This window comes from Lynx canadensis, chromosome B3 (assembly GCF_007474595.2).
Source record: "Lynx canadensis isolate LIC74 chromosome B3, mLynCan4.pri.v2, whole genome shotgun sequence".
Taxonomy (NCBI): domain Eukaryota; kingdom Metazoa; phylum Chordata; class Mammalia; order Carnivora; family Felidae; genus Lynx; species Lynx canadensis.
In genome coordinates this window covers 5,339,073-5,356,104 of record NC_044308.2, presented here as the reverse complement: position 1 = coordinate 5,356,104, position 17,032 = coordinate 5,339,073, and the positions used below count along the sequence as shown (strand labels likewise).

The window sequence follows — 17,032 nt, the reverse complement described above, 5'->3', positions numbered from 1 at the left end:
GATGCACTTTACTTTTTTTTTCTTTTTTTAAATAAAATCTAAAGAATAGAAACAATCATGGCCTTTCCTCTTAAAGGACTGTGACTTAAAAAAAATTTTTTTTTAATGTTTATTTTTTGAGAGAGACAGAGTGTGAGGGGGGAGGGGCAGAGAGAGAGGGAGACACAGAATCCAAAACAGGCTCCAGCCTCTGAGCTGTCAGCACAGAGCCCGACTCGGGCTCAAACTCATGAACGGTGAGATCATGACCTGGCTCATGACCTGAGCCACCCAGGAGATCCTACTTTTTTTTTTTTAAGTGTTTATTTTGAGAGAGAGGGAGAGAGAGAGCATGCACACATGCACACAAGAAGGAGAGGGACAGAGAGAGAATCCTAAGCAGGTTCTGCCCTGTCAGTGCAGAGCCTGATGCAGGGCTCGAACTCACGAACTGCAAGATCATAAACTGGGCCAAAATGGAGAGTCGGGACACTCCACCCAGGCACCCCAAAGGACTGTTATTTTTTGAGGTTGGTCTAGTTCTCTGAGTTCTGAAAGGTTCTGAACCTCCTCGTTCCAGGGGCTTGTGGGCCAGAACCAGCCTGGCCTGGCTAACTCCATCTCTCAGTGGAGTATGGTCCTTAAGGTGGGAAGTGTAATGCCCTGATGGTTTGGGGGCAAGGAACTCATTTGCTTTCCCTCAGCCCCTTTACTCTGCACCTTCCCCAGTCCATTCAGGGTGACAGCACAGGGGATCAGGGGTTTTGTCATTTTCTTAGTTTTCAAAATTTTTTTACAATTTTTTTTTTGTGTAAAAAAATTTTTTTTAACATTTTATTTTTGAGAGAGAAAGAGTGCGAGTGGGGGAAGGGCAGAGAGAGAGAGAATCGCAGAATCGGAAGCAGGCTCCAGGCTCCGAGCTGCCAGCACAGAGCCCGATGCGGGGCTGGAACTCATGAACCGTGAGATCATGACCTGAGCCGAAGTCGGACGCTTAACCGATGGAGCCACCCAGGTGCCCCAAAATTTTATTTTTTGAACGATCATACAGTAAAACTGATGTTTTTTTTTCTTTTGGCACACAGTTGTGTAAATTCTCACACGTGTAGAAATTCATGTAACCACCACCACCATGAGGATATAGAGGGGTTCCATCTGTCCTGCTACCCTTTATACTCACACCCTCAGTGGGGGTGAGTGGGCCAGGCGAGCTACAGTCTCACTTCCTCCTGCCCCTTTAAAAAACTTTTTTTTCATGTCTGTTTATTTTTGAGAGAGAGAGAACAGAGGAGGGGCAGAGAGAGAGGGAGACAAAATCTGAAGCAGGCTCCAGGCTCTGCACAGAGCCCGATGTGGGGCTTGAACCCACGAAATGCGAGATCATGACCTGAGCTGAAGTCGAAAGCTCAACCAACTGAGCCACCGCGCCCCCACCCCCCCCCCCACTGGCCCTTTAAATCCTGTTGTTCCCAGTATGACCAAAGGTTCCTGGAAGTCCAGTCCTGTCCCATACCTGTGTTTCTAGTATCACGCAAAGGGTCAAAACATCTACACCTTTATTATAGATTAGTAGAACACAAATAGAGCGATGACAGTGACAGGAGAGGCCCCGCCATGGAGGGCCTTCCCCTGCCTGGAGCAGGACTGCACAGTGCCAGCTCTGGGCTAGGCCAGCTCGGCCGGCCGTGGCAACACAGGCATGACCTCGGCCATAGCTCAGCAGTGGAAAGGCTCTTGGGCAGGGTGCTTGCTGGGACACATGGCTGTGGCTCCGGTCACAGGACAATCTTAAAGGAGCTGAACAAGAGAAGAGTGGCTCGGGTTTTCTGCTGGAAGAGGAGGGGAGACACTAACCCCAAACTTACCCACATCTTCCCTAAGACCCTTTGGAATGGGCTGACCCACGTCTGTCCGTCCCCTTTGGAAGAGCTGCCCTGAGACGCTGAGAGGAACTGGGGCCTTCTCAGCCCGGCTGCCACCTCCCATCCCAACATCCCAGGCCCAGCTGCAGCAGGCGGGGACCCAGGGGTAACCAGAACGCAGGGGGACCATGACCCTCATACCTGGCGAAGTCTGGTGAGCGGGAGATGACGTGCTGGAACTCTGAGAGGTTGATGGTACCATCCCGATCGATGTCGGACTCTTCCAGGATCTGGGAAAGGACAGCTTCAGGCCAAGTCCTAGCCCTCCCCTCCCGATCCCTGGCCCGGCCCGGCCCGGCCCGGCTACTCACGTTGTCAATGAGTTGTTTCATCTCTGAAGCACTAAGCTGCGTGTCCTCGCCCGGGCCCGTGAGGCAGTTCACGAGCTGGCTCAGGTCTTCTCGGTTCAGGGTTCCATCATCATCGAAGTCTATGGACAGACGCAGGAAGCCGGAAAGAATGTGGTCAGCGTGAGTTCCAAGGCTCCACAGAGACCCCCGGCTCCCGAGCAGGAACACCACCACCAGGACCATGTGGGAGCAGGCCGTGTCCCGCCAGGCTGCTCCTGGCCCTCACCGAAGATGCGGAAGGCATAGTGGGACTTGAGGTCTGGAGTCGCTGTGTCACTGAACACACTGAGGAGGTCCAGGAAGTCCTCGAAGCTCAGGCTGTCCCTCGCTGGCGATGTGGAGAAGACTCTGCAGATTCGCTCCTTGAAGGGGTTGGCCTAGGCAAGAGAGCCTTCTGTGAACACCATGGGATGTAGCCCAGGTCACACACTCCTCAAACCCTGCCAGGAACTGGAGGGCGCAGGTCACGGTACCATGAGCTTGGGCTCACGGGAGAGCATGCTCAGTGTTTTGGGACCGGCATGGAGGGTGGGAGAGCCAACTGACTGAGGAAGGGACAGGGACGGCTGTAACCGAGTCAGTTTGACCCAACAGCAGGCCTAGGGGCAGAGAAGTAAGATGAAAGCATCCTAAGCAGAGAACAAGATGGGCTGGTTACTATAAAACACGTTTACTTGAACACTCACTGTGTTATAGGCACCAGGCCAGGCCCTTTGCCTAAAAATTTTCACAGCAACCCTGTGGAGAGGCATTTGGCCTCTGGAATAGAGCTTCTCAAACTTTAATACAGTAACTTAACTCCTTTTATTTATTTATTATTATTTTTAGGCTTATTTATTTTGAGAGAGAGAGACAGACAGACAAAGCTAGAACAGGGGAGGGACAGAGAGAGAAAGGGAGAGAGAGAGAATCCCAAGCAGGCTCTGCACTGTCAGGACAGAGCCCGATGCAGGGCTTGAACTCACAAATTGTGAGATGACCTGAGCCAAAATCAAGAGCGGACGCTAAACCAACTGAGCCACCCAGGCGCCCCTCAACTCCTTTTAAAGGACAAAACTTAGGGGTGCCTGGGTGGCTGAGTTGGTTAAGCGGCCAACTTCGGCCCAGGTCATGATCTCACAGTCCATGGGTTCGAGCCCTGCATCAGGTTCTGTGCTGACAGCTCAGAGCCTGGAGCCTGCTTTGGATTCTGTGACTTGCTCTCTCTCTGCACCCCCCCCCCCGCCCCCCTGCCCCGCTCATACTCTATCTGTCTCTCTCTCAAAAATGAATAAACATTGGGGCGCCTGGGTGGCGCAGTCGGTTAAGCGTCCGACTTCAGCCAGGTCACGATCTCGCGGTCCGTGAGTTCGAGCCCCGCGTCAGGCTCTGGGCTGATGGCTCAGAGCCTGGAGCCTGTTTCCGATTCTGTGTCTCCCTCTCTCTCTGCCCCTCCCCCGTTCATGCTGTGTCTCTCTCTGTCCCAAAAATAAATAAACGTTGAAAAAAAAACAAAAAAAAAACAAAAAAAATGAATAAACATTAAAAAATAATAAAATTAAAAAATATAATAAAGGACAAAACTTACTTGACTCTCCAATAATATGTCCAAGAATCCCAGTTTGAAAAACACCATTCTGGTTAATTCCACTGGGTGATTTTGATAAAGCCCTTGTCCCCAGGAAATTGGGACTAAATGGAGGAAAGACCAGAATGGGGGACTAGTGACCACATGATCTCAAGATGAATAGCACAGGCAGGGTGGGGGACTGGCACCTTGAGCTCTGGAAGGCTGAGGATCTGCTCCAAGGACACTCGTGTGTGCAGTGACTCCTCCGTGCTCCGGTGCTCCTGGGGAAGCAGCTCACAAAACCTCCTGTGGGCTCTGGCAGAAGGAGAGGAACCTGTTGGCAAACCTTCCTGTGTGTATCACATCCCCACTCCTTGCCTTGCTACCCATTATAAACCAGGTGACAAGCTAAGCCACATACACAGAGCTTCTCAGCCATCAGGCATAAGCCAAAGGGAGACATGTCACAAGACTACAGGCTGGGAGTCCATTCGTGCAATGGGTATTTACTGAGGGCCTACTGTGTGCCAGGCACTGTACTGGGACTGGCTCTAGAGCTCCCAGAGGGATGGAGAGGATGCAGAAGGAGCCAGCAGTTGGCCCTGAAAAACAGTGAGAAAAGAGTAAAGTCGAAACCTCACTTTCATTTCACTCCAGGGATCTCCAGCTCCTCAAAGCCTTCCATTTTAGCAGCTACCTAAACGATCTCTTCCTCCGCCCCCAGCTCCTTCCCACTGGGATTATTTTTGCCAAGAGAAGCCAAGGAATCGCCTCACTCAAGCGCCTTCACCACAAAAAGCTGGCACACGGCTAGGAAGGGGTTTCCAGCCCGAATTCAAATCCTCTCACTTGGAGCGTACTCTTAGGCAAGTAAACAAACTTTTCGGAAACCTGATTCATGGTCCCCGCACCTCCCTCCTAAGGATTGAATTAGGTAATATAGGCAAGCACTTCGCACAGTTGCTGGCGCACGACGAGTGCTCAGTAAGCGTTAACGGTTACTGTATATATTCAGGTCAAGTTACGAGGGGCCGGGCTCCCGGTAGGCGAAGTCCGCCGAGCCCCCGCCGGGCTGGGGCAGGAAGTTCGATAACGCAGGAGCCAGGGAGCGCAGGCCCCGGAGCGCCCAGCCCGCGCGGAGGCTTCGAGGTGGCTCTGCGGTGCGCATCGGAGCCCCCCGAGCCGGCGGGGAGGGCTCGCGGCCGGGGCGCGGGCACCTGCTCGGCCGCGGGCCCCGTCCCTCCCCCTGGGGGACCCTTTGTTAAACTCGTCTGTGGACAGAGCCCCCCGAAGTCGCCTCTAGAAGATCCGGGAGCTGAGGTTCGAGACGGCACTTACAGGAGGATCTCCTGCTTGGTCAGGAACGTCAAGTCCTGGAAAGCAAAACGGGAGGGGTTCAGCGGGCCTCCCGGAGGCCGCGCCCGTCCTACCGCCCGCCCCGGGACCCAGCCCCGGGACCCCGCTCCGCAGCGCAGGCCCGCGCGCAAACTCCCCGGGAACCGGCGTCCCGCGCACCTGGTACTCGGCCAGCAGCTCCTTGGACAGGCGACTGCCCGAGCCCCCCATCGCCGCGCCGCACGCAGAACTCCGCCAACTCGTCTCGGGGCGCCGGCAACTTTTTCACTTCCGCCCTCGGGCCGCGTCACCGCCCCGTTCCCGCGGCAACCGCTCCTGGGGCCACCGCCCCCGGGCCCGCCCCCTCCTTAAAGCGCCCAGGCCCTCCCGGCCGGGTTCAGCGGGCCCGCTTCAGGAGGTCCGCGGCTAGCTGGAGGCGGGGCCCGGGGCGGGGCCGGACGCTCCGGGGGCGGAGCCCAGCCCGCACGGCACCGCCTCTGAAGCGGACGGGGCGGGGCCCGCCGCGCGCGGGCGTGCGGACTGCGCATGCGTTCGGCACGCCACTGCCTCGCCATGGCTGGGATAGGAGCTTGCAGCGAGTGTCGCGTTGCGTCCGGTTCGACTGCAGTCGGTGATGGCGGAGGCTTTGGGCGCGGTCCGGTAGGGGCATCAGGGAAGTACCTGGTGCCTGGATATCCGGGAAACCTCGAGAATCGCTACGTGGCCGAAGGCTGCCGGCCAAGCATCCGCTCGGCGAGGGCTTTTTCATTCAGCTCGTACCACTGTGCCCTCGCCGCACGTGTTGCAGCCCGCATGCCACCTCCAGAAATCACAGAACCTTGCGGCCCACTGAGGCTGTACGCAGAGTGCCGGGAGCCGTGCTTAGTGATCTTCGATTTTCACAAGGGCCCTGCAGGGTAGGTTCCCATTTTACAAATGGGGAGAACAGGTCCGATGCGGGGGGGGGGGTGTCTGTGACTTGTCTAAGCTCCATTTTGAAAGAGGTCACCCCAGTCTAAGTCTCTTTTCACGGCTCTCCATGGCCATACTGCTTACTCCAGCCGACGTGCTCTCTTCTGACCCACGTCGCTTCCAGAGGCGGTAAGGACCGAGGGTGACCTGTTTGCTCTTGTCCCCTCTCAATCTCTAGGAAAACGCTTGGCACGTAGAAGGCTTCAACGAATTGGATGCATGCATGCATGAACGAACCTACACTAGTCCAGAAGGTGAGGATTACAGGTTCCTGAGAGGAGGAGGTGGGAGTTTTCAACTTTATTGAGGTATAATTGACACACTTGTTGGAATTCGTTCTTGACTCTCCTGATTTATTCTGCTTGCTGATCTTTGTGAAGTCTAAGCCTGATCATGTTGATTTCAGCTTAAAACTAATGATTAAAAACCAGTCTAGGACCCTCTGAAATCTGACTTCAGCCTCTGTCCCTTTCTCTTGGCTCTCAGTTCCTCTTCCGTCTTAGCCTCAGGGAAGCCTTTCCTGCTTCCCTAGACTAGGTTAGGAGTCTTATACTTACAGAATCCCCAGTGCAGTTTATGTTGACTTGACTTACTTGTCTGTAAGCCCCGTGAAGAGCTAGGAGAATTGCGATCTACAGGATCTGAGAGGTGGCAGTTGTTGAGTAAATGTTGCTGAGTGACTTCTCCAGCACTGAATAAGGCCTTCATCTATCTGAGAGTGACTTTAGTAAGACTCACTATATCAGCATGTGAGTCCCACTGTTGTGGAAATGTTCTCTTCCAAGAAGCGGGGGCTGCAGAGCCGTGAGAACACCAAAACCAGTCGAGGTGAGTGGAGTGTAGCCCAGTCCCAACCTGATCATCCTGACAGTAGGCTGGCTCTTCCTGTGCAAGAAAGGATTTTTCGGGCACCTAGGTGGCTCAGTCCATTAAGCGTCCGACTTCAGTTCAGGTCATGGTCTCGCAGTCTGTGAGTTCGAGCCCCGCATTGGGCTCTGTGCTGACAGCTCAGAACCTGGAGTGCTCTTCGGATTCTGTGTCTCCCTCCATCTCTGCCCCTCTCCCACTCATGCTCTGTCTCTCTCTCTTTCTCTCTCTCTCTCTCTCTATATATATATCTCAAAAATGAATAAACGTTGAAAAAAATTAAAAAGGATTCATCTTTGGGTAGTAAAAGGATAGACAGGAAACAGGAAGCTGGTCATAGTGTCTCCTGTACTAGACTGAGGGGAGGGAGCACTGGCCAGCCAAGGCCAGTCCCTGCACTTCATGGTGAGACTGTCTCTTCACAGTGAAGATGTGGAAATAGGCCCTGTGCCGTAGTGACCATCAGTGACATAGATCTCCCAGCCACCTCACTTGGTGCTAAGCCCTTCTTTGAACAGCCTTCTGATTATAATGTTGCTTCCTGGTACATTTTTATATAGAGGAGGGACTATACTGATTAGCCAATATGAACATTTTGTGCCGTTTGGCACGTTTCTCATTGTAAGTTATTAAATAGGCATTCTGAGCCTGGTTAGCATACCGTCCTGCCTTGCCTGATCAACTCTTGAAACAGTGTAAAACCTGAGTTGCTGATAATGCTTTTAACAATAGCTTCTAGGGGCGCCTGGGTGGCTCGGTTGAAAGTCCGACTTCTTGGCTCAGCTCATGATCTCGTGGTTCGTGAGTTCAAGCCCCACATTGGGCTTGCTACCATCAGCCTGTCAGTGAGGAACCCAGTTTGGATCCTCGTCCCCCTGTCTCTCTGCCCTTCCCCTGCTTGCACGCGCGTACGTGCTTTCTCTGTCTCTCTCAAAATATAAATTAAAAAAAAATTTTTTTTTTCAACGTTTATTTATTTTTGGGACAGAGAGAGACAGAGCATGAACAGGGGAGGGGCAGAGAGAGAGGGAGACACAGAATCGGAAACAGGCTCCAGGCTCTGAGCCATCAGCCCAGAGCCCGACGCGGGGCTCGAACCCACGGACCGCGAGATCGTGACCTGGCTGAAGTCGGACGCTTAACCGACTGCGCCACCCAGGCGCCCCTCAAAATATAAATTTTAAAAAAAGTAGCTTCTAGTGTTTCCTGTGAAGTTATTTTATTTATTTACTTATTTATGAGAGAGAAAGACTCTTTTCTTAAACAATTTTTTTATATGTTTTATTTATTTTTGAGAGAAAGAGAGACAGAGCACAAGTGGGGGAGGGGCAGAGGGAGAGGGAGACACAGAATCCGAAGCAGGCTCCAGGCTCTGAGCTGTCAGCACAGAGCCCGACATGGGGCTCGAACTCACAAACCGTGAGATCATGACCTGAGCCCAAGTCAGATGCTTAACTGACTGAGCCACCCAGGCGCCCCAAGAAAGAGACCATCTTAAGCTCCACACCCAGCACAGAGACCGATGCAGGGCTGGATCTCATGACCTGGGATCATGACCTGAGCTGAACCACCAGGCTTCCCTTAGTTGAATCTTTTTTTTTTTTTTTTTTTTTAAGTTATTTTCAGGGGCGCCTGGGTGGCTCAGTCAGTTGGGCATCCGACTTCAGCTCAGGTCATGATCTCACAGTCCATGCGTTCCGGCCCCACGTCGGGCTCCGTGCTGACAGCTCGGAGCCTGGAGCCTGCTTCAGATTCTGTGTCTCCCTCTGTCTCTGCCCCTACCCTGCTCATGCTCTGTCTCTAAATTTAAAAAAAATTAAAAAAAAAATTTTAAAGTTATGTTCATAACTACTAACTCATGGATTTGAATTCCATTTTTTTGTTGTTGTGGTTGTTTTCCACGACATTTATTTCCCTGCTTATAATACTATTTCTTTCTTCCTATTTCCCTTGGGACATTAGATAGGATGGCCACACAAGCTTTCTCTGAGGCAGTGACATTTGATCTGAGACCTGAAAAAGCCAGCCATGTGAAGAAAATCTGGGAAAAGGGTGTCGTAGGCAGGAAGCACAGAAGACACCAAGGCCCTGAGCAGGAACAAGTCCAGTAAGAGTGAAGAGCAGAGAGGGGTGTGAGAGAGAGAGGCACAGCTAAGGCTTGAGAGCCCAGAGCCCGCGGTGAGGAAATGGACTTCATTCTCAGGGCTCAAGGTCACATTCCTAGTGAATGCTAGGGCTGGAATTCAAGCACCTCGTCAGCCTGTAAAACCTAATCTCTCACCTTTGTCCCAGGATGACACCCACCTCACAGACTCGTCCAGGTCACTAGAGAAAACTTAGAACGTGCCGGGCGCAAGATAGACGTGCAACCGGTGTCCCCTTTCTCCTGGTTTTCCTGTAAAGGTTTGATCCTGTCACACGCTCACTACTAATTGACCACTCTAAATTATTCTTCTTTATTCTAAGTCCATAATGCTTTTTGCCTACTGGTTCACTTTAGTATAAATATGACCAAATGTTGGGGCGCCTGGGTGGCGCAGTCGGTTAAGCGTCCGACTTCAGCCAGGTCACGATCTCGCGGTCCGCCAAATGCATTTTCTATTGATTCAACTGATCGGTATATCTTTACTTGTATTTTTAGCCCTCTGGTGTCATCTTAGCCCTGGGTCCTTTGTCCTAGCCCCTGGCTTTACATGTTATTCCAAATTTGTATCTCGCCCACACCTTACCCTTGACCTCCAGGTTTGACTGTCAGCTGTCTACACCATGTCTCGGATGCCCAGGTTCCTCCTGGGCTCCTCCTCTTCAGTCCTCCCGTTTTCTAATCAGCCTGTGCCCACCCCCCACCCCACCATCAGCTCCACCAGCTCTGTAAATGCCACTGCAGTGTACCTTGTCCCTGAAGCTAGGTCCCTCCTACGTCCTCCCCGTGCCTCAGTGCCCCTAGGCAGCCTGTCGCGGGCCCTGTTGGTTGGGCCCTGCCTGCAGGCAGGGCCCACGTCCCCTGCTCCTCTCCATCTGTTGCCGCCTGTGCCAGCCAGTCTGCCTCTTCGCCCACCTGGCCGTCAGAGTCGCCTCCCGAATGGTCCCCTTCCGCTTTGCTCCCCTGCATCCACTTCCCCCACAGCATTTGGGAAAAAGGTTTATAAAGTATCAGATGGTCCTTCTGCCTAGAACCTCCCAGGGATTTCTTTTTCCATTTAGAATAAAACCCAAGCTCCTGACCATGATGCATAAGGCCCTACAGCTAGTCTGGCCCCTGCCTTCCTCTCCAGCCTCATTCTACCACCACCACCACCACCTGTTGGCCATGTTCTAGTTAATAGTGGCTTCCTTTCTGCTCTTGAATAGACCAAGCACCTGCCTGACTCAGGACCTTGGACTTGCTATTTCCTTTCCTAGAATACACTCTCCTCGACTCTTCATTGCAGGGTTTTTCTCATTCTGCGTGTCTTCACTCTGCTGTCACCTCAAAGAGCTGAGCCCTGCCCTATTATTGAAGTCCGATGCCCTGATCCCACCTTTTGGTTACCGTCTCTTGTATCATGTTTTATTTCCCACAGAATACTATCACCGTGTTCATTTTGCTTGTTGTCTGACTCTACCACAGGATATAAATTCTATGACAATAGGGACCCTTTTTACCTTATTTGCTCCTATGTCCTCATTGCCTCATATGTAGCAGTTACTTTTGTTTTTTTAGGTAGGCTTCATGCCCAGCGTGCAGCCCAACACTGGGCTTGAACTCAGGACCCTGAGATCAAGACCTGAGCTGAGATCAAGAGTTGGACGCTTAACCAGCTGAGCCGCTCAGGTGCCCCTGTAGTGGTTACTTTAAATAGTTGGATTTTGTGGCTCAGCTGAACACGGAGCAGGTGCGTGGAAGAGGTGCCCCCAGAATATCGGGAGTGGGTGTGAGGTGGCCGTTGACCCTGAATAAATGAATGAAGGAGAGAGTAAGCGAATAGTCTTAAGTATAGCTCAAATAAATAGCAAAGTGTTGGATTTCTTAAATCTCTTCCGAGACTCACTTAAAATTATTTTTAATTGTGGCAAAATATGCATAAAATTTCACATCTTGACTATTTTTTTAATGTTTTTTTTTTTTTTAATTTCTATTTTTGAGAGAGAGAGACAGAGTGCAAGCAAGGGAGGGGCAGAGAGAGAGGGAGACAGGATCCGAAGCAGACTCTAGGCTCTGAGCTGTCAGCACAGAGCCTGATGCGGGGCTCTAACCCATGAACCCTGAGATCATGACCTGAGCCAAAGTCAGACGCTCAACCGACTGAGCCCCACAGGTGCCCCGATGTCTTAACTGTTTCTAAGTGTATCGTACGGTAGTGTTAAATATACCACATCATTGACTCTTTTCATCTTGCAACAGTGAAACTCTGTACCATTAAACAACAAAAAACTCGCTCTCCCCTCTCCCGGCCCCTGACAGCCACTATTCTACTTTCTGTCTCTCTGAATTTGACTGCTCTCAGTACTTAATATAGATGGGATCATATGGTAGTGTTCATCCTTTTATTCCTGGCTTATTTCACTGAACATGACGTCCTCCAGGTTCATCCATGTTGTGACGTGTGCCAGCATTTCCTTCCTTTGTAAGACTCCATAATCCTCCACTGTGTGAATGTACCACATTTTGTTTAGCCTTTCATCTGTCAGCGGACACTTGGGTGGTTTCTGCCTTTGGCTGCTGTGAAAAATGCTGCTATGAACACAGGTGTACAAATATCTGTTTGAGCCTCTACTTTGAGTTGTAATCTCTACACTCAATGTGGGGCTCAAACTTACAACCCCAGGATCAAGAATCACATGCTCCAGGGGCACCTGGGTGGCATTTGACTTGGGCTCAGGTCGTGATCTCATGGTTCGTGAATTGGAGGCCCATTTAGGGTCCTTTGTCCCCCTCTCTCTCTGCCCCTCCCCCGCTCATTCTGTCTTTCAAAAATAAATTAAAACAGGGGCGCCTGGGTGGCTCAGTCGGTTGAGTGTCCGACTTCGGCTCAGGTCACGATCTCGCGGTCCGTGAGTTTGAACCCCTCATCGGGCTCTGTGCTGACAGGTCAGAGCCTGGAGCCTGCTTCAGATTGTGTCTCCCTCTCTCTCTCTGCCCCTCCCCTGCTCATGCGCTCTCTCTCTCTCTCTCTCTCTCTCTTGCTCTCTCTCTCTCTCCTCTCAAATAAATAAACATTAAAGAAAAAAATGTTAATGGAAATTGTTTTAAAAAATTAAAAAAAAAAAGATTTGTTATTGTGGTGGGAGGCCTGGGTGGCTCAGTTGGTTAACCTTCTGACTCTTAATTTCACCTCAGGTCATGATCTCACGGTTCATGGGTTCTAGCCTCATTTCAGGCTCTGCTATGTTTCTCTCTCTCAAAGTAAAGAAATCAACTTAAAAAAAAAAAAAAAAAAAGACTTGTAATTGTGGTAACAGCATAAGATTTACCATCTTAACCATTTCTTTTTTTTTTTTTTAATTGTCAAATTGGCTAACATACAGTGTGTAAAGTGTGCTCTTGGTTTCTGGGGTAGATTTCAATTTTCTCATCTACAAAATTGAAATTCTAGACCTATTAAGCTTGACCTTTTTTTTAAGTTTATTTATTTATTTTGAGAGAGAGAAGGAGTGCACGTGTGCATCTGTGAGCAGGAGAAGGGCAGAGAGAGAATCCCAAGCAGGTTCTCTGCATCAGCTCAGAGCCCTTGAACTGTGAGATCATGACCTGAGCCGCAATCAGGAGTCAGACACCTGACTGAGCCACCCTGGCGCCCCTGAACTAGACCTTTGGTGTGTGATTTTGTATGTTTTTTAATGTTTCCTTTCTGTTTCATTAATATGAAGTTTCTGGACCGGAAGAGCTGAGGAAGCCCAAACTTGAGCTGAAGCAACTCTACTGAGGTAAGCCTCCTTGTGAGGTCCTGTCTGAGCCAACAGCAGGCCCTTCTCCCGGACACCTGGGTCCACAGGGCTCCAAGGGCCGCGTGGGAGATGGGAGACAACCATGCATTTCCCCCTTGAAGAATCAACCCTGGTGCTTACGCACGTCCACACCCAAATGGCTCTCTACGTGGCCATTTGGAATCACTACTGAACAGTGGAAAGGCTGTTCTTGTAAAAGGAGTGGTCAGCTTTGAAACCTTGGCCATTCTTATACAAAAGAATGCTGTTTCAATTTTCTGTAGGGCCCTTTGATAATGTGTCAAAAGCCTGAGCCATGCACGGGCCTACGCTGACCCAGTAGTTTATTGTGATTTTATCTTAAAGGAAAATAAAAAGGGGCGCCTGGGTGGCGCAGTCAGTTAAGCGTCCGACTTCAGCCAGGTCACGATCTCGCGGTCCGTGAGTTCGAGCCCCGCGTCAGGCTCCGGGCTGATGGCTCGGAGCCTGGAGCCTGTTTCCGATTCTGTGTCTCCCTCTCACTCTGCCCCTCCCCCGTTCATGCTCTGTCTCTCTCTGTCCCAAAAATAAATAAACATTGAAAAAAAAAAAAAATTAAAAGGAAAATAAAAACATGTCTGGAAACAGATACACAGGATGTTCGTTGCAACAGGTATGAAATTAGCAACAACCTATATGTATAATTAAGATTGGTTAAAAATCGAAGTTCATGTATATATGAAAATAAGGCTGAATGTAAATGGTGATTTTTCCCCCCCAGGTGTTGGAATCGAGTATTGTATTTTAGCTCTGTTTGCTTCTCTACTCAAGAAAGTTGACAAGACGCTTGGGTGGCTGAGTCAGTTAACATCTGACTCTTGATCTCAGGGTCGTGAGTCCAACCCCCACATTGGGACTTGAAAGAAAGTGAGGGGCACCTGGGTGGCTCAGTTGGTTAAGCCTCCTACATGGGGTCAGGTCATGATCTCGCAGTTGGTGAGTTAGAGCCCCACGTCAGGCTCTGTGCTCAGAGCCTGGAGCCTGCTTCAGGTTCTGTGTCTCCCTCTCTCTCTTGGCCCCTCCCTTGCTCACACTCTGTCTCTCTCTCTCAAAAATAAAAAACAAAAGAAACATAAAAAAGGGGGGGGGGGAGAAAGTTTATTCAATATACGTAACTTTTAGAAAGAACATGTATATTTTAATGCAGCAAAAATGAATGCTAACGTGTAAGCGATGGAATCATGAGTGATTTCGTGTTTTCGACATCTTTTCCCAAAGGCATCTATTAGTTTTGTAATCAGAACAAAAAGTGAAATTTCTTTGAAAATAAAAATACAATCTCTGGAGATGGGTTAGCATCATGTATCTTTCACCTCTTATGACTGTTATAGGTCAGCCCCATGGCCGTTCCACACGATTCACACGAGACTTCCTATTTGCTGCCTCCAAACAGTAAGGACTGGGAAGGGCATGGCATTCCTGACTTTGTCTACGGGCAGGAGGAGCTGGTGCTGGAAGGGATTCAGTGGCCGAGGGACGCGCCCGGCCTCCCGGAGGACTCCGTACCACCGTCTCGCTTCGACTCTGTGCTCTGCTCCGCCTGGAGGCAGCGGGTGGAGCTGGGGCTGTTCCGCTACCGCCTGGGGGAGCTGCAGACCCAAACCCTCCCCGGTGCCGTGGGTTTTGTGGCTCAGCTGAACGTGGAGCGAGGTGCGCAGAGGAGGCGCCCTCAGAGCATCAGTAGTGTGAAGCAGGCGTTTGACCCTGCACTGTTTAACTTCAACAAGATCCGGCCAGGAGAAGTCCTCTTCCGTCTGCTCCGGGAGCCCGATCTGCCAGGAGCTCTCCAGCAAGAGGACATCCTCGTAATGATCAATGTCAGCCCCTTGGAGTGGGGCCACGTGCTGCTGGTGCCCGAGCCCACCCGTGGGCTCCCCCAGCGCCTGCTGCCCGGTGCGCTGCGGGCCGGGGTCGAGGCTGTGCTGCTGAGCTCACACCCAGGCTTCCGCGTCGGCTTCAACAGCCTGGGTGGCTTGGCCTCAGTGAACCACCTCCACCTGCACGGGTATTACCTGGCCCACAGACTGCCTGTGGAGGGAGCACCGAGCGAGCCCCTGGACCCCGGCGGGCATCTGCACCTCCTCCAGGCCGTCCCAGCGCCCGGCTTCCTCTTTTACACTAGCAGGCCGGGGCCTGACTTGGAAGCCTTGATAGGCAGGGTATGTCGGGCCACCGACTATCTGACTGACCGCGAGATCGCCCATAATTTGTTTGTGACCCGGGGGGCCCCACCTGGAAAGACATCACACTCCTCGGCTCTCACGGGGGTCCGAGTGATTCTGTGGGCCCGGAAGTCCAGTTTTGGGGTAAAGGAAGGCGAGGCGTTCAACGTGGCCCTCTGTGAGCTGGCCGGGCACCTCCCTGTCAAGACGCCCCAGGATTTCAGCAGTCTGACAGAGGCGGCTGCTCTGGCCCTCATTCAAGACTGTCTGCTGCCCCCCGCCCAGGCAGAAGAGGTCCAGGCAGCGCTAGTGGCCTTGATAGCCCAGGACGAGCAGTAATCCTTCCGGAAGTATTTATTTTCTACCCGGTCTAACTCCCTTTCCAGAAAGCCGTCCACAGGGTCCACAGGGGTCGTTTGGGCATTTCTGTGACTGCCTTCTTACCTGTCTCAGCCTAAGGGGACGGGTAAAGAATTGACAAGTGGCCTCTTTAAAGAGAAGAAACGTTAGAATAGATCGAACAAATGAGCCTTCGTGCATGTATCTGCTTCTCACCTTCCGTCTTGGACAAGCCTCAGGGATGTCAAACCTGTCACCGAGAAGGGAGTATGCGCAAGAGTTCCGTACTCCTGACTTTGTATCTGGACTTTTCCCTTCCGGTCACGTCTTGGCAGAGTGATAGTTCATGTGCCTCTGGCACTGTGCCCCCGTTTCCTCTGCTCTCGCCTCTCTGCTTATTCTCCCGTCGCCCACCCCCCACTGGTTATCATTTCTTCATCCCTCCCGTCTGTTCGGCCCTGCTTACAGCACCTTCCCCTCCCAGGCCACCCTTGAATTTTCCTCCAGCCCTCAGCCCTGAGTTGAATATTCCTCATCTGCATCATAAGTTGTCCTCGCAACTTGAGTACGGCCATTTAACACTTAACAGACGAGGAGCTGGAGGCTGACAGGTTTTGCAACTTGCCCAAGGCCAGATAGCTCTCCGGTACTGGAGTGGGGACCGTAGCGCGGGCGGTCAGGTGCCAGAAGCCCGGGTTGTGCCCTTGTGACTGCCTCTGTAGGCAACTGCTCCCTTAATGGTGTCGTCCTTAACAGTTGACAGGCGCTGAGCTGAGGTTCCCGTCCCTGGATAGTTGGCTTCCTCTGTTCAGGCCTGTATGAAATTTTTACGTAGAACTTTAGGTGCTTTATATCCCAAAAGATGTTGTAAAGTCTCATCGAGATAAGGCAGGATATGTACAAGTAAAAGTTCGTAAGAAGAACAGTTTAGGGGTGCCTAGGGGGCTCAGTTAAGCGTCTGGCTTCAGCTCAAGTCATGATCTCGCAGTTCGTTGAGTTCGAGCCCCGCGTAGAGCTATGTGCTGACAGCTGGGAGCCTAGACCCTGCTTCAGATTTTGTGTCTCCCACTCTCCCTCCCCTGCTCATTCTCTCTCTCTCTCTCTCTCTCTCTCTCTCTCTCTCTCAAAAATAAATAAACATTAAAAAAAAATTTTTTAGGGGCGCCTGGGTGGCCCAGTTGGTTAAGCATCTGACTTCAGCTCAGGTCATGATCTCACAGTTCGTGAGTTTGAGCCACACATCGGGCTGTCTGTTGTCAGCACAGAGCACCTTTCGGGTCCTCTGTCCCCCCTCTCTCTCTGCCTCTCCCTTGCTCACTCACTGTCTCTAAATAAATATATATATATTTTTTTAATTTTGTGAAAGAACCGTTTAACATTTAAATTGAAATATTACATGCTTAACATTTAAATTCCTATAGAATATGGGTCGGCTTCCTCTTTTTAGCACCTTGCCGTAATTTTAGCTTATGCTTCTTTCTGCAAGCCTTTGCCTGTGCAAACTCCAAGAGCGCCACCTTGCTTTGCTTGCCCAGTCTGAAGGAAGTACAGATGACCGTTAGCGCAGAGTGGATTTTGTGTCCCAGGTGATGCGCCCAAATACCAGGGTTT

The 17,032-nt window shown here is 51.3% G+C and overlaps 2 protein-coding genes across 5 annotated transcripts; one reads left to right on the top strand and one right to left on the bottom strand.

The window, feature by feature from the left end:
* Positions 1–1,518: 1,518 nt before the first annotated feature.
* On the bottom strand, positions 1,519–5,439 carry CIB1 (calcium and integrin binding 1). The gene is made up of 7 exons (XM_030317367.2): positions 5,316–5,439; positions 5,139–5,173; positions 4,007–4,115; positions 2,478–2,628; positions 2,213–2,331; positions 2,043–2,131; positions 1,519–1,776 (listed from the first exon to the last, which is right to left on the bottom strand). Exons 1-7 carry the CDS (start codon positions 5,364–5,366, stop codon positions 1,755–1,757), a joined length of 576 nt encoding a protein of 191 aa, XP_030173227.1. The 5' UTR covers positions 5,367–5,439; the 3' UTR covers positions 1,519–1,754.
* A 266-nt stretch (positions 5,440–5,705) lies between these two features.
* GDPGP1 (GDP-D-glucose phosphorylase 1) lies at positions 5,706–16,423 on the top strand. Of its 4 annotated transcripts, none has more exons than XM_030317363.1 (4): positions 5,706–6,052; positions 6,286–6,361; positions 12,825–12,881; positions 14,252–16,423. In XM_030317363.1, exon 4 carries the CDS (start codon positions 14,261–14,263, stop codon positions 15,419–15,421), a length of 1,161 nt encoding a protein of 386 aa, XP_030173223.1. In that variant the 5' UTR covers positions 5,706–6,052; positions 6,286–6,361; positions 12,825–12,881; positions 14,252–14,260; the 3' UTR covers positions 15,422–16,423. The 4 variants fall into 4 exon arrangements, 2 of the variants coding, with proteins under 2 accessions (XP_030173223.1, XP_030173224.1); XM_030317364.1 differs by having other exon boundaries at positions 6,286–6,415; XR_003969296.1 differs by lacking the exons at positions 12,825–12,881; positions 14,252–16,423 and adding an exon at positions 10,678–10,714 and having other exon boundaries at positions 6,286–6,415.
* Positions 16,424–17,032: the final 609 nt, after the last annotated feature.

Excerpts from the sequence above, each read along its gene's own strand:
- CIB1 (XM_030317367.2), bottom strand. The coding sequence starts at position 5,366 with ATGGGGGGCTCGGGCAGTCGCCTGTCCAAGGAGCTGCTGGCCGAGTAC. Across the intron at positions 4,116-5,138 it reads ACCAAGCAGGAGATCCTCCT|AGCCCACAGGAGGTTTTGTG; the intron begins GTAAGTGCCGTC and ends TCCTTCTGCCAG. Across the intron at positions 2,332-2,477 it reads CTATGCCTTCCGCATCTTCG|ACTTCGATGATGATGGAACC; the intron begins GTGAGGGCCAGG and ends GTCTGTCCATAG.
- GDPGP1 (XM_030317363.1), top strand. The coding sequence starts at position 14,261 with ATGGCCGTTCCACACGATTCACACGAGACTTCCTATTTGCTGCCTCCA.